This window comes from Oryzias latipes, chromosome 10 (genome assembly GCF_053564925.1).
Source record: "Oryzias latipes strain Hd-rR chromosome 10, Olatipes_Hd-rR_3.1".
Lineage (NCBI taxonomy): Eukaryota > Metazoa > Chordata > Actinopteri > Beloniformes > Adrianichthyidae > Oryzias > Oryzias latipes.
The window spans coordinates 17,956,675-17,971,954 of NC_136246.1; the positions used below are offsets into that span (position 1 = coordinate 17,956,675).

The window sequence follows — 15,280 nt, forward strand, 5'->3', positions numbered from 1 at the left end:
AAAGTTTTTTTTTTTTTTTTTCTTTTTTTTTTTACTTGTCCTGTCCAACAGCTGGGCAGTCAGATGAGAGCTGAGGGCCTCTTGGGTTGGACATATTTTACTTTAACAAGAGGGGTTATTAATCTTCAGACAAACCAAAGGTATGTCTGAATAAACCCCTTTTGTAATTGAGGCCAAACTTTATTAATTTCAAACATGTCTGAAAATCTTTGGTGTTGGACCGGACTGAAAAGGAAAGAGGGGAAGAAGAGAGAGGGACGTTAGAGAGAGGGGGGGTAGGGGGTGATAATAGGAGGGGAAGGGGGATGAGACCATGAAGCAGCATAAAGCAACAAGTTTACTGGTTGTTAATCATTATGGTAAGGTTTAAATGTAAAAAAAAAAAAAAAAAAAGGGGCGGAGCCTGTCCACACACACACTCAAATGTTATCAACACACCTGTTAGTTGCAAAAATGTCCACCTGTCGACATGTACACAAAACAGATAGTGTTCACACGCATACTTATGCCTTAAAACCAACTAGTGTGAAATATTTCAGTAATTCAGTCTGTTGAGCTAACACCTGTGCTCAGGTGAGTGTTTATGTTCTTCTAAAATGGATGGTGGAACGTGAAAAGAAGGAGGGAGAGTGCCCAGCCATCCCCACCCCAAGACCCCCACCGCACCAGCAGCGGCAGCCGGAACCCTCCCAACGCCACACGGGAACCGGCAGGGAACAACCGCCGCCCGGGCGACCAAGCCCGCCACCCAGGCCAGGGCCAGCAGGGCCGCCGCAAGGCCCCCAGAGCCAGAGAGCAGGGAGGCACGGAGGGAAAGAGGGCGCCGCCCCAGCCCAACCAGGAGAGCAGCCCCCCCGCCGCGCCGGGAGAACCCAACGCAGGGCCCCACCGGAGAAGGACGCCCACAGCCCAAGACGAGCACCCCACCACCACCCAGGAGTTCCGGGCATCCCCCCGCCCCAACCCCAGGTACGAGCCAGGACCCCCCAAGGGAGACCCACTCCGCACTCCAGGCAGCCATCCGCCCGGCCCACGGTTGGTCCAGGGAGGAGCGAGGCAGGGGCCCGCCGCCCCTGCCCAGGAGGGGGGAACCCCGGGGAAAAAAGAGGGCCCACAAGGGGTGTTGTAAATATGGCCCGACCAGGCTCGGCCACAGTTGGAAATTTGGCGGGGCCCAGCACTCAGGAGCAAGGACCAGAACCCACCCCCCAGGGACACGAACACCCCCGGCTCAGATGTAATGTTTTATTAAAGTTTTTAAAGGTTAATTAAAGAAGTATACCAATGGAAAGCACAAAATAATTGAATGTAGCTCCAAATGGTTTTTTACCTTTTCTCTGTAATGTCTTCATAAACATCAATGCCATCTTTAAAGCAGTTTCCTGACTGCCAAACCTCAGATATTGCCTGATGCCATGTATGGACCATATGATACATTTCTTTGAAAACCCTCCTTTCTCCACCACAAAGGTCAATGAGAAGCACATACATGAAATGGTGATTGAAATAAGTAAATAAACATCATATTAAAGTCTACCAGTTTCTTTGACAAATACTTTATTTTATAGCTTTTTTTATCTCAACCTTCAAAAACATGAATGGACACATCCTTTTCATTTTTTTCCCAGTTCTATAAAAACAGAACAGTATCTCCTAAAGCAGATAACGAGCTTCTAACAGCAAAGCCTTCAAAGCCAGCTCTGCAGCAGCAGTCAGTCATGCTAAAGTAAAAGGGCTTGTACTGCTCCAGCCACCACCAAAATCTCTAGTAATTCTGTAAATGGAAACCATCAGGAACTTGATAACTTTTGCATGGACTAAAAAATAAATAATTGCATTTTGAGAAAGCAGATATGTTGACTACAAAGCATAAATTCAAACAAGCTTGAATATTTTACCCAATTTATTGTTTCTTGCTTTTTTTCCAAATGGTAAAAAAAATCAAAGTATTCTCGTTTGAGTTTCTGATTCTCATCCCCTGCTTATATAAAAGACACCCTGCTGCTGATCTATATTAAAGTCCAGCTAATATGAGCAAGTAATGAAGCCACCGTTCTTCCCTACCCCATTGTTAAAGGCAACTCTGCCATTTCAGCAAGCAGTTCTCACAGATACAACCTTATAAAAAAGGCAACACAGCAATTTTTTAGTGCCTATTTGGACCTTTTGAAGCTTTTATGAGAGATTAATCAGCCCCTTCAAAAACAATAGAACCACGCAGTCTAAAAATGAAATCAGGCTGCCATATGATGGCTTTAAATATCTCATATATCACGTTTTTTTTTCTTCTTAAGGTTCCCAATCCCTGCCAGCTACGCTTTGTTACATGTAATTACTTTTTCACACTTGGAAATGTCCTTATTATAAAAGTTGTGAAAGTTAACATTTGATCCAAATTTTCAATGATTTCAAGAACTATAGGAACACAAATAAAAATGTGCAACAGAAAAAATATATGCCAAATCTATGGACTATAATTTTTAAATCTTTGATTGGTTCATTTCAATACAGAATAATTATGCATTTAGGGACACTTTAAGTTGATTTAAAAAAAAAAAACTGAAAAAAATTAATTAAAAACAAAGATGAATTGGGGGTTAACTAGTAATCTGGCGATGATCTTTTTTTAACCATGGATGCCTTTCCTTTTCATGCTGTTTTCTTGTGGTTCTCAATCAAGTGAGAGCTGGTGCAGCATCTGATTTCTGCAGTCTAGGCCATTCAATGGAATTGGGAAATCTTACTTGGCAGAGAGATTTTTTCCACAGAGGTTAAAGAGAAGATGGATTGCAGAAAATTGAGCACAATTACAGAGAATGAGATGGAAAAGAAAATTGTGGTCATTGTTTGTTTAATATTAGTTGGAAATTAGTCCCTCTGAAAATGGCAATGTATTGACAGATAGGGCACAAAAGAGTCAGGTGCTGATGCAGCTCGTCATCATTTTTGCATGCTATCTTTATGTGCTTTCTCTCTGCTCATCTCTCTGTGTTTATGTAAGTCTGCAGCTGAAAGTGTGTGGACTGCAGATTGTCATTTACACATGTCAAACAACTACTGTAGGTGTATATTTGATTTTTGCACATCCACATATACACATATTTTCCTTGGATTAACTTCATTTACTGATTTTTTTTTTTGTTTGTTTGACAAGAGAATCCGGGAACATCACTGTCTAGATGCCATTTATAGTGATGTTTACATTAAATGAAAGATAAACAAACTGGTTTATTTTTTACAAATGTTGATCATTTACCTTTTTCAAAGTTGGAGGAAGTGTGAAGCAAAGATGGCAGTCTGTACTTGGATGACAACTAGACCCCTAAATGTGTAAGAAAGGATTTCTCTACTCTATGGACCAAAAGCTTCAGAAGTCTACATTTTCTTTTTATAGAGCATAATATCCCAATTACTAACTTTCTGCATGAATTGTATATATTTTTTCCAGGTGCTCAAGCTTCCACCGATAGTTTACAATACATGCCTGTTAGGCTAATTTATGACTAAAAGTTTCATAAAATAGTGGGTGTGTTGATTCCTACTCCTTATAATGGGAAGCTGCACCCCTCCTCTTGTCTAAAAACTGCACCAAAAAGGCTGCAACCCCCAAAAGATAAGCAGGCAAGAAGAATTGATGAATAAATTCTGACATGATGGCTGAGTAAAGCAGTACTGTAAAAATGGGTTACCTTCTCTTTTGATTGTGCTCTTTTCCCACCTTTATTTGATTTAATTAGAGGTGACTGGATCTTTGTAATTTTAATAGCATTATGAGAAAAGATTTTGTAAACATCAATCTTTCTTCTTGGTTAAAAAAAGAAAAGAAAACACAAATGAAATAACCGCCCTTGAGCAGATCCAATTCTCCATTTAGCTGACAGTGCAGAAGAGTGTCCCTGTGTGTACCAGTGAAGTGTGTAAATGAGAGACAGATTTGTGTGTTTTTTTATGTGTGTAGACCACACATCCATAATCCCTGTTGCCTTATGCAGTTTACCATTTGCTTCTGCCCTATCATTGGAGGCATTAAGTCTGTGAAGCACTTTTCTGTCTCTCTTTTGACTTGTCGTGAGACGGTTTTAAATTCAGATTTGCAGGAAAAAAGAGCCCAACTTTTATTGACTTGTTTATCTTCTTTCAGTGGATGAGTTGTCTTTTCCTCCTTCACATTTAAAAGTGCTGTGGTGCGGGTTATGTTGGGGGACAAAACAACATGCAAATTAGAGAATAAAAAGAATGAGTCAAAATGCTTCAACAGGAGTATTATTGGCTAATTGCACTTAGAAAAACACAAAAACCTGAGAACTTTTTAGTTTAAAAAAAGACTCAACAGGACTCAGGTGAGGAAGCTCATTTTATTCATTTTAATTGTAATTGTTATGTTGTCAGTTACAGTTAATCCACAAAGACTGAAAACAGTTCAGGTTATCAACAGATCAGGCATTAGTCAACATACAGTATTTGTTGGGATGTATTAGATCCATTTTCGGCTTTCAACCATAGTCCTGCTTTGTGGTTCTGCAAATTTCATGCTAATCACTTGAAAGCGGAAATGTCTGACAAGAGTGGATCAGATGGTCTGCGTGTTTAACATGTATATCATGGGAGTATCTTCTTACTCCTCACAGATTGCTGCCTGAGAGGAGGTTGATAAGAGCGGATGTTCCATAAGCTGTGCAGTTTTTCTCCAGTAGCTTTTGCTTTAGTCCTGAAAAAAGACTTTCATTTTTCAGACCTGTATCTTCTAAATAGAACTTAATAGAAGAAATACACTGTGTCTGCAAAGGACAGCAACTCACTCAACAAGGTTCTTTCACACTTGCTTGGAGCAGGAAAATTAAACTTTCTGTTGACATTGTGTAAGTTGTACCAGTCAAAATGCTTAGAGGCTTAAGTGGAACAGCAGTTGGGAGTAAGCAACATATTCATGTATTTAATCTGTTTCCCCTTTTTTTTGCAAAAGGGATTTGTCAGGTTTGAATGCTGCTATAAATCACACAGCTTTTGGGATTCCACTTTAAGCTGCATTTGATGACATGGAGGAAGATTGAACATTTAAGAATAAAAGTAAAGGAACTTTATGAATTATGAATTATTGCTGGATTTATTAATTGTAGACCCTCAACAACACAGCTATGTCCTGCGATGTCTTCATTCAGCATTCATGGCATCTAAAAGGAGATTCTTTTCTTGAAAATCTACTTTCATTCTCAAAATAAAGGCAACTCTTCTCAATAATGTTTATTCGAAAATGCCTCATTAATGTGAGAATGTTTGCTGTACTGTATATTCTAAACTTTGAGTTTTAGTGGATTTAACAATTTCACTGTTGATCCACATTGGTCTTTCGATGGCTTCACAAATAACTCTCTTCTCTATAGGAATTATCCTAAAACTAACAATGATTCTGGTCTATGGCATCTGGAGTCATAAAAAATCAAATCAAATCAAAGTTTTTCCTGTTAAGTTGATAAGCACCTCTCCAGTTCAATGAGCACCAAAACTTCTAGTGAAAATGATTGGTTATAAGTGGCATTGGCATGTGTTGAGTCATGCTATAAAAAATTCAACTTATCTAGCTTAAACAGCTAGTGAATAAAGTGCAAAGCGTGAGTAATCTTTATTCTTTTGGATTTGTCAAAGCACTCATAATATACTTCAATGAATTTCCATTCTTCTCTTTTCATTAAAAAAAATATTACAGTCCAGTGATTCGAGCCTTTTCTTTGTAAAGAAAATGTGTTCTCTTTCAAGGAAATGGCAAAGGTAATGAGAAAACTGTAATAAAGTTTATTAAAAACAAAACAAGACTTTAATCTCCTTATCCATGCAATTACTGGTTTCATTCCATCAATCTGGCTTCAGGCTGTTTTTCGGTTTTCCATGTGATGCACAGACCACTAAGCACTGGTCCATGGCAATCCAGTGTGCAAAGTTAAACCAAAACAGTGCAAGGTTCATATCCAATGTTTGTTCAGTAATTTACTGCACGCTTGATTGTGCACAGATTTGCTTCAAATCTCTTTTTCCAGTTTGGGATGGATTTAGGTATTGAATAGTCAAGTATGTGCCTGTACCACTCTACCCTTGCTCTTTATGCCTGCCAGGCACTCTGTTGAGACGGAGCAGGTGCAGATGAATATCAAACAGGTCGGCATACCTTTAAGAGACATGCATCTTGTATGAATACTGGTGATGGAAACGCCATGTAAGCACAAACTGTTGCCCTGCAGCTTGCTTTGCTCCTGATCTAGCTTATGTTAAAGCATGAAATCTGATGCCATTCACACTCCACAAGGAGCAAATGTATCTGTTTTTAAAGCAAAAGCATTGATCTTGGTGGAATAATTGGATATTGATCAAAACTCAAATGAGCAGCTGCTTTTCCATTTTACTACAAATGTTTGGATGACTCACACCTGGACTCAGACAAAGACCTGAACCATGTCTGTCTGCAACTTAATCACAGCTACGAGTTCATACACACATTCACCAATGTCACACTTTTCCCCTGCTGTCTCATCACTCCAGTGTGAGACATTCCCCACACTGGCCCAGAAATGGACCTGAGCTGGGAACACGCTGTCTCTCATCTCTCTGAAAATGAGGGTTTATGAGGAGCACTTCTGAGAGGAATAGATAAATAGATAGACAGACAGATAGACAGATGGATAGACAGATGGATAGATAGATAGATAGATAGATAGATAGATAGATAGATAGATAGATAGATAGATAGATAGATAGATAGATAGATAGATAGATAGATAGATAGATAGATAGATAGATAGATAGATAGATAGATAGATAGATAGATAGATAGATAGATAGATAGATAGATAGATAGATAGATAGATGCGGTCAGGTGACATGCCCCCTCCTCACCTTCTCTTGATCTGCAATTCTCTCTTTTCCTCCCGCCCTCTGTCACACAAGCACCCCAGGCAGCAGATCCTCAGCTCTCCACTAACCGGTGCGCTGATGTCTTTTGTCCGACCTCCTTTTATTTCAACTCAGTGCCACTGTACCAATCGGTGTCAGTAGATTAATAGGCAGACCGTCGCTGTAAGGCAGCATCGACATTTGACTGTTCAGAAAAGGGGCAACCAGATGACCGGACTATGCGGGGACGGCTCTACGCGCACGCAGACGGTGTTTTGCCGCGCACCGTGACGCACAAGATAAGCCGCATGTGTGCACACCGTTGGCGACCACCGCTAAACTCCACCAACTCTGCTAGACACTCTTAAGAATACTGTTGCTGTAATAGTTTAGGAGAAAGAGGACTGCGTACACCACGTGCGTATTGGAACCGCTTGGATTTAAAAGCCAGCAAGTGGGGAATGACGGTTGTTTGGTTTGGAAGCGGGCTTTTTTAAACACGGCTGGTTCCCGCAACTGGGGGAGGAAGTACTGGTTCCCCGCAAAAATCGGTGCACCTTCAGGGTTCAGAGCAGCTGCGGGAGCGCGGCGCGTCCTTGGCGAAGCTGAAGGAGACGCAGCCCGGGATTCTGAGGAATGCAGAGCCGAGGTTTTGATTTTTCCAGATCACCTGCGAAACTCTGCGCAACAAAGTAAGTACTAGCGCTCCTCCTGTAGAAGCACTTGAAGGTCGTCACTTTGGCTTCCTATAGTTTCACAATCACTTTTCCCTTGTTTAATCATGTAGTCATCGACCATGTAAGTTAGTATGGATGTTAGCAGAAGTATAGACTTGAAGTGGATGTGACTAGAGTGAAAATTGTGTTTGTCTGGCGCTCTGTTGTTTGGTCAAACATTGACTACCCAGCGCGATCAAACCGGGGCTCGGTCAGCTGCGTAATTCTCTCCATCATGTGTGTCTGTTCTCTGCAGCCGTCCGTCGTTGCTGCTGAGTCCGCGGGGCATCATGCTGAGGCAGATCCTCCTCAATTCCACCGACTCCCCAGACTTTGACCTGATGCTCATGGCCCAGTCCCCCACAAACGCCCCCTCTTCCATGAACGCCTCTCACGGCAGCTCGGTGAGCGTGGCCGCGCTCCTGAGACCCACCACGGGGAGAGGGGGTGCGGGGCTCCGGGAGGGCGAGCTCCACAAGCCGGATCTCATCACCTACTTAGTCATGTGCCTACTGCTTTTCTTGCTGGTGCTGCTTATTGTGTTCTTCATCAACTGCCAGCTCCGGAACTCTTTCTTCGCCTCCATGCCATATGACAGGTCCCTGAGAGAGGCCCGGACCTCCTACAAATGAAGTCCCCGCGGGGCATTCTGGGAGGCTTGGTATTAAATGATGAATCTGCTCCTGAACTGTTGCTGTTTCTGGATCCACAACCTGGAATCAGGATGGGACCTAATTAAGGCATATGTTGCCACACATTGAGCACTTAGGGACCCACAGCGTCACCCCATAATATTTCTGGCAGCTGAGGCAAATTATAAAATAATAGGTGTAATTGGTGACTCATAGGACTGTTTTGGCTAAAAAGGAGTAGAGAGCACAGGATGAATAGGTGAACTGGGAGTATAATCTATCACATGCCGTGATTCATCCCTGCGTTTTTAAACACTGGAAACGGCTGCATTCCTCTCAACTTAACCCCCTTCACATCTGACTCGTGGCTGCATGAATCTCAGAGCTGGACACAGGCTCAAACAAAATGATTTCCTTTTTTTTATTAACAGGATTCCCTTACAGTCAAAATAGAAACTGCTGTTCTAAGTTGTGCTGTGAAATATTTTGTAAGACTATCTTCTTGTCTTGTAAAACACTCATTTCTGCAAACTTTTGTCGATTGTGGTATGATTCAGTGACAAAGTGTATAGGCTGTTTCAGCACATAAAGATAATATGTCCTCAAATGCCTTTTGTCTGTGCACCCCTAAATGACAATAGATGCTGAAGATGATTCTGCAGCGGTTGACGTGAAAGGTCAGCTGTTTATAATGTTAACCATCCATGGAGGCATTGGAAAGAGTCTCGTTGGGCTGTTAGTCTTATCGCGCACTTTCACTTTTAATTAACTTCTCCCCCACAACTGATAGCGTCAGTGTGATCTCGGAGAATGAAGACTCGGGGCTCAAGTAGGATGAGCCACTGTACGATAAACCAAACTGTTGTGTGTTCCAGTGCCCCCGCTGATGCACAAATCCTCTCCAGACTTCTTGTTGTTGGAAAAGATCTCTCACATACCAGGACAGATAAATTTTGAGCCTATCTCTGTTATCCTTGTGCCTGTTGTGTGCGTGCGAGGGTATGCACACAAGTTTGTGTTGGTCTCAGATGAAAGGAGGCACTGCATTTTGAATCCTAAACATTGTAATCTTGATATTGCCCCAGCCAAAGGGATCTGAGTCAAACATTTTATAACAAGCATTGTCTCCTTGACCTTTTTTTAAATCAGTAATTATTAACTCCAACTAGTTGAGATTTTTATATTTAGCTTTTATGCACAGTAAAGCAAAAAAAAAAAATTGGATCATATCTGAAATTCAAAATAATGAATGTTTGCACTTTTTCATTTCTTTTGGTTCCTCACCTTGAATTCCTTTCTATTTTAAGCTTGTGTAAACTGAAGTCTATTTACAATTTAATCTCTTGGTGGAGCCCAAGCTCCTGTCTTCATGCACAACAATGTCATATTGACACATGGGCCCATATGAAAAAAAAGACTCATATAAAAGCCAAAAAACAAAAAGGAAACAAAGCAATAATAAAGAAATGTTCATATGGGGAACATCTTAAACTGATTAATAGAAATAAATATGTATACAAATAACACTAACTCGCAGAAGAAATATGTGGCATTTTAACACTACTGTTTACCAAACTGCCTCAGACTTAAAAAAAAATCTGCTTCTATTTTATTATTAAAGTGTACAGGAGAAGCAGACATTCCTCTCAGCTCTGTCTGGATTAGGAGGCCTCTGCTGCCTGCTTGTGGTTGATTATAAAACTCACTCGCTGCTTTTCTGACATCTACACCTCTAGATTCTGTTTTCTACCGCCGAATTTGAGTCCCACCGTTTTATTTGTACGCTACATCTGCCCGGGCATTTTTAGCAACACATTGGTGAATCTGTAAACCTTTGCGGCAGTGGTCCTTGGTGGCTGACAGACTGTGGTTGAAGCCCCCTCCTGGGCGGAGAGCTCAGTTAAATCCTCTCAGGTGCAGGAGCTGCAGGGCGCATGCTCCTCCCCGGCCAGGACTGGTAGAAAAAAAAAAAAAAAAAAAACAGGAAGACACCGCTGAAGACTATCGGTTCCCTCTTGTCACCCAGGGGTTAAAAAGTTAACGAAACTTCAGGGAGTCATGGAAACTCGTTTTGGGCACCTCGCTGTTTGGATATACTCATAACACAAACTCTCCATCCGTGTAGTTTTCGTGAACAGAACTTGTAGAGTGAACTTCGGGGAGGCTCTTTTCCGCTTTTGCCAAACATCACTTTAGCCCCGAGGCTAGCTTTGCTAAAGCTAACGTTAGCTGCTCGTTTTTCGCCGCGTCTCTTTTGGCTTTTGGGTGCTTTCCGCAAACGTAAAGGTTGTGCTTAATGCGGAATATGTTAAGAGTTATTTCTACATAGCTATTCCACAGACGCAACAGGTCGTTTTCGTGACGCTGTCGCTCAGTGGGCTGGGGGGGTTGTGCTTTGAATTTCCCTCCTTCAGTGAAACGAAAGGTGGCTTCGCACGGGGGTCGTCTGGCGTCCTACCAAAAACTCCTAGCAGGGTTGTGTTAATTGCGGCTGCCAGTGCATTAGCTACCAGGGAAGTTTCGAGCGATTGAAGGACCGGCGGTAGCGTCGCGTTGGACGAGCCAGGGGAGATTAACCGTCACTCACACGTGTTTAATTGGACTCAAATTCACGGAAACGGATTAACTTATTAATATGGATCAACACACGGGTGGTTCTTCCTCAGCCTCTAGTCACAAGGAGAAGAAGAAATCAAAGAAGAGCAGCGAGGATGGAGAGAAGAAGAAGTTTGTAAGTAACTCTCCTGCTACTTGTTTTTTTTTTTTACCATCAAAGCATCATCATCATGGCCCTGAGGTGCTGAACCAAACGTCCCTCTTTTGACATTTTAAGAGAAGCTGTAAGGCACAACCTGACACCACACCTGCAATTACTGCCCCCCTCTATTAAAGCTCTTCACCAGCTGTCAGAGGTTAACATACCCTGCAGGATTCACGATTTAGGTCAAAGTACCCAGAGACTTGCAACAAGGAAGTAGGTTGCTCATCAGTTTAGAGTACAATAAGTCTGTTTTACCCTACCCTCCCCCTTTAATTTGACATTCTTGATGAATTACAACACATGAATGAAACCTATTCTATCAGCTATGAACAGCTATGTTTGTTGCATTGTTTAAAGCCAAGTTTAAACTGAAACTGACATGAAGTTTGGTGCTTTGTCAAGTGAAAACAAATAATTTGTGCAGAGGTGTGGCTTCCATTTCCTAAAAGTGACTGAAGCGATCAGCATGATGCATGTTCTTATGAGGTGACTAGCTAGCTGCATTGGGTAATGCTGATGACAAACATCAGCCTGTGGAACTTAACCCTTTAGCCAATGCCAGCAGATGACAAATGACGTAAGAGCACAGTGGGAAAACTGCAGCCACATGGGTTGCATATAGAAAATAAACAGAACTTTTTTGTATTTTTTGAGCTGTAAAACCTGATAAACTCCAGGTCGTTTTTTGGGGGGGATCTGTCCTGTCTGGACTTGTGTCTGATAGCAAGAATGCTATACCGTAGGAGTAGTTGGACTTTGTTAAAGGCCCTGTGTTTTTTTATTACAGGGAATTCTGCTATGGTCTAGCTTTCTTAAACCTGTTCCAAACATGCTGTGTATGCTTTTTCCCTCAATTAGCTGTTTTTAAAACACAGTTTTGACACTGAACTGATAAATGGATTAAAAGGAAGCGTTTAAAAACATTAAATATTCTCCAATTTTTATGTAAAGTAAATCTAACTCAATTACCTGCCTTTATCTATTCCCAGAGTTTTGTTTATTTCCACACAATAATTGTTAATACGTTTTTATTTTTAGATTAGTTATGCCGGGAATTTCTTCTTGCAGCTTTTCATAATAATTCCTTGACTGTTAAGATTCCTGTTTGACACCTGTATTCTGCTGCTGTCACGTCTGTAGATGAAGTCATTGGAGACAAAAATGACTCAAGATCCACTGTAGCGAGTCAAATTTCCTCCTTTTTTTATATGTGTGTCATCTGACCCGATTGCAGTTTTTGCAGTTGGAGAATCTTATGAGGCAAATCAGTTTCTTTTTAATAGGTTGTTTTGTTCATTTTTGCTTGTGTTTTAATTGTCAAAACCTTTTGACTTTAATACATCCTTGACAAAAATATTTTTCTAAAGAATATTTATACAGAAGAATGAAATTCCAGACCGTAATTTACCCTTGATTTATGATGTGACTTCCGGCCCTAGTTTTCTCACATTTTCAACATAAATTGGACCTAAAGATATTCTTCTTTACTTCTTTTTCAGACACACTAGTGTCTTTAATACAAAGAAAATTATTTTTATAAATATGTTGTTTTCTGTACTAAGCCTGTTTAGGAGACTTTTAAACACAAAATAATAATTAAACAAGTAGGTTAAATGTTAGTTTGTTTCAGACTTTGTTTATAATTTAAAGTTTGTTCATTTACAGTGTTAATGGAAAAAACAAACATAAAAATATAAAATAGTTAATGTAGGACTATTCCTAAATTATACAGCATTTTTAACTAATGCATTTAGAATTATAACACTGTTTCCCCAAATAGCTTTTTGTAATGTTCCCTTGCTGTCACTACACACGTCATTCTGTGTTTCATTCAATACACTTATTATCTTTAGAAATTATAGGTAGTAGTAATAAACAAATAAAATTAACATAATTTTCTGTACAGATAGATGCAAAAGCGACTGAACCTAACCCAAGTATTTTGTTTAATGCTAAAGGCAGGTCATTTTTTTTGATGGTTGGTATCTGTTATATTGAGGGATCAGCATCCATGAAGGCTGTTGACATAAACATGCACGCTGGCTAAACCCCATAGGCAGGCTCAGTTAGGGATTAGCTACAGATCACTGCCTTGGACAGTTGTTTGGGATACAAGATGAATTCTAGATTACACATTTAGCTGTTTTTTTTCAGTGTCATTTGTAATCCTCAGGTCTTTGCATTTAAAATGTTTTTCTTGCACTTTCAAATGCATTTTTCCATAATATAAAAACATTTTAAATTTTATTTAAAGGGTTGTGGCCTGACACTTTGTGAAACCAGGTTACTTGAGAAAGCAAATTGTAACCTAGCGCCTTATTTATAAAATAGTGAATGGATTATTTGTAGAACATGGCGGTCGCCCAAATCCTAAAATGTGCCAACACAATTTATAAAGACATAGCCGATTTGTTTAGCAGTGTACTACATGCATTCACACAAGCATCTCTTCACAAATGCCAGCAGTCAGCTGTCAATAAATCCATGTTTTTCTGCTCACCCTGCACCCATTTATCCACACCATTTCTTTGTCAATGTGAAACAATATGCAAATATTCATAAGCAGCTTTGGCAAGCCATAAGGAATTAGAAATATGTTAGAAAAAAAAGACTTTGTCACTACATGTGACTAATCACAAATGTAGGGAATCGTCCCTCAAGCATGATAACTTCTTTTCTGGAGCAATGGCTCTATATCCTCAGGGAACCACCTCAGCAAATAATATTCTCTCATCAATTAAGCCAACCAGCTCACTAATTATCTATCACCTCTGAGGCTAAATCAAAACCTGAGTCTTCTTGGTTTAAAAATTTAGTTTAGTGCACAATGCCTTCTTTTCTTTTTTTATGCACAGTTACTCTATTCCCTAATATGCAAACCAGGCTGAGATAGACGCACATTTTGCTTTTCTCTTCATAGGACGGTAAGATGAGCATACTGTGAGCTGAACAGTAGATAAACTGGGGGCAACATGAAACCAGAGTAGCTAATGGACCTCTGTTGGCAGAGATCCCTTTACTTAGACCAAGTGACAATATTTAAGAGTAAAGTTAAACAAGAAAATCAGGTGAGTCATTAGTAAGCTGGAACAGTGGGAGGAAAGGGAGTGTAAGTAATGGGCCATGACTATATAAATGGGCCTTAAATACACACATAAAATACAAAAAATTAGTGTTGCATGTTTCTCTAGATTTGGGACATACATGACAAAAATTAAAATTAAAATTGCATTTGAGTATTAAAATCATGGGGAATCGGGAGCAGACGAAACAATGTACTTTGAAAAATCTTACATTTGTTGAATACAAACTACAAAGGGCAGGCCCTTAAAGTCCCTGCCCCACTCAATCCGATGCATCCATTTGCAGACAAATAGATCCATTAATGTCTTCGATTTCCTCGTCTGACCTGGAATCTCAAAACTGGATGGATAGCTCCGATTGCTTGCCTTTTTTTGTTGCACCGCTTATGTTGTCTTGGGGTTGTGAGGGTCTGTAAGTTAGCGAGAGAGGGGCCAAATCCGAATTCTTCCCCTACCCCTCCGGCTTCTCCCTATCTGTCCAATTGTAGGGACATTCAAAGGACAGCGGTGTCCAAAATAGTTTTTTGAATGGGAAAACCCTGGAGGCTATTACGTGGAGGAGAAACGCATATCCTCACGTGGGTGTGCTCTGAAGTACAGCATTTTACTTCATCTTCATCTTCTTCCGTTTTGTCCCTTTCGGGGTCACGGGGCAGCCGGAGCCTATCCCAGCCTCCCAGCCACTTATGGGACACCCTGGACAGGTCGCCAATCTGTCGCAGGGCAACATATCACACATCCATTCACTCTCACACTCACACCTAGGGACAATTTAGAGTTGCCAATTAACCTATGAAGTAGCTGGGAGGAAGCCGGACACCCCGGAGAGAACCCACGCATGCACGGGGAGAACATGCAAACTCCACATAGAAAGGTCCCCCATTGATGTTCTTTTTCAAGTCCCCCAGCCAGGACTTGAACCGGGGGTCTTCTTGCTGTGAGGCAAGAGCGCTAATCACTGCACCACCGTGTAGCCCGTGTAAATCTAAGTAAAGACTGTTGGTTTTAGCACGACCTTTCAATTTTTAAAAGTTGGAAAACCAATGTTGTTATGCATTTTCCAAGCGCTGGCAGCTACTCGCTACTGTGGATGACCGGAAACTATTGATGACGTCATTGACAGCGAGTGATGTCTGAGTTAGAAGGCAAGGCAATATTTTTCTATGACTCTCCGTCTGAAGGGGTAAATGTAGGGGTAAGGAGAAG

The 15,280-nt window shown here is 40.9% G+C and overlaps 2 protein-coding genes across 2 annotated transcripts in view; both read left to right on the forward strand.

The window, feature by feature from the left end:
- Nucleotides 1-6,929: 6,929 nt before the first annotated feature.
- smim32 (small integral membrane protein 32) lies at nt 6,930-8,837 on the forward strand. The gene is made up of 2 exons (XM_078954131.1): nt 6,930-7,574; nt 7,855-8,837. Exons 1-2 carry the CDS (start codon nt 7,519-7,521, stop codon nt 8,228-8,230), a joined length of 432 nt encoding a protein of 143 aa, XP_078810257.1. The 5' UTR covers nt 6,930-7,518; the 3' UTR covers nt 8,231-8,837.
- Nucleotides 8,838-10,158: 1,321 nt separating this feature from the next.
- The window catches only part of diaph1 (diaphanous related formin 1), an 87,325-nt gene continuing 82,203 nt past the window's right edge, over nt 10,159-15,280 (forward strand). The window contains exon 1 of the mRNA XM_011480126.4: nt 10,159-10,961. Coding sequence (XP_011478428.1) covers nt 10,866-10,961 — 96 coding nt within the window. The 5' untranslated portion in view covers nt 10,159-10,865. The remainder of the gene's footprint in view (nt 10,962-15,280) is intronic.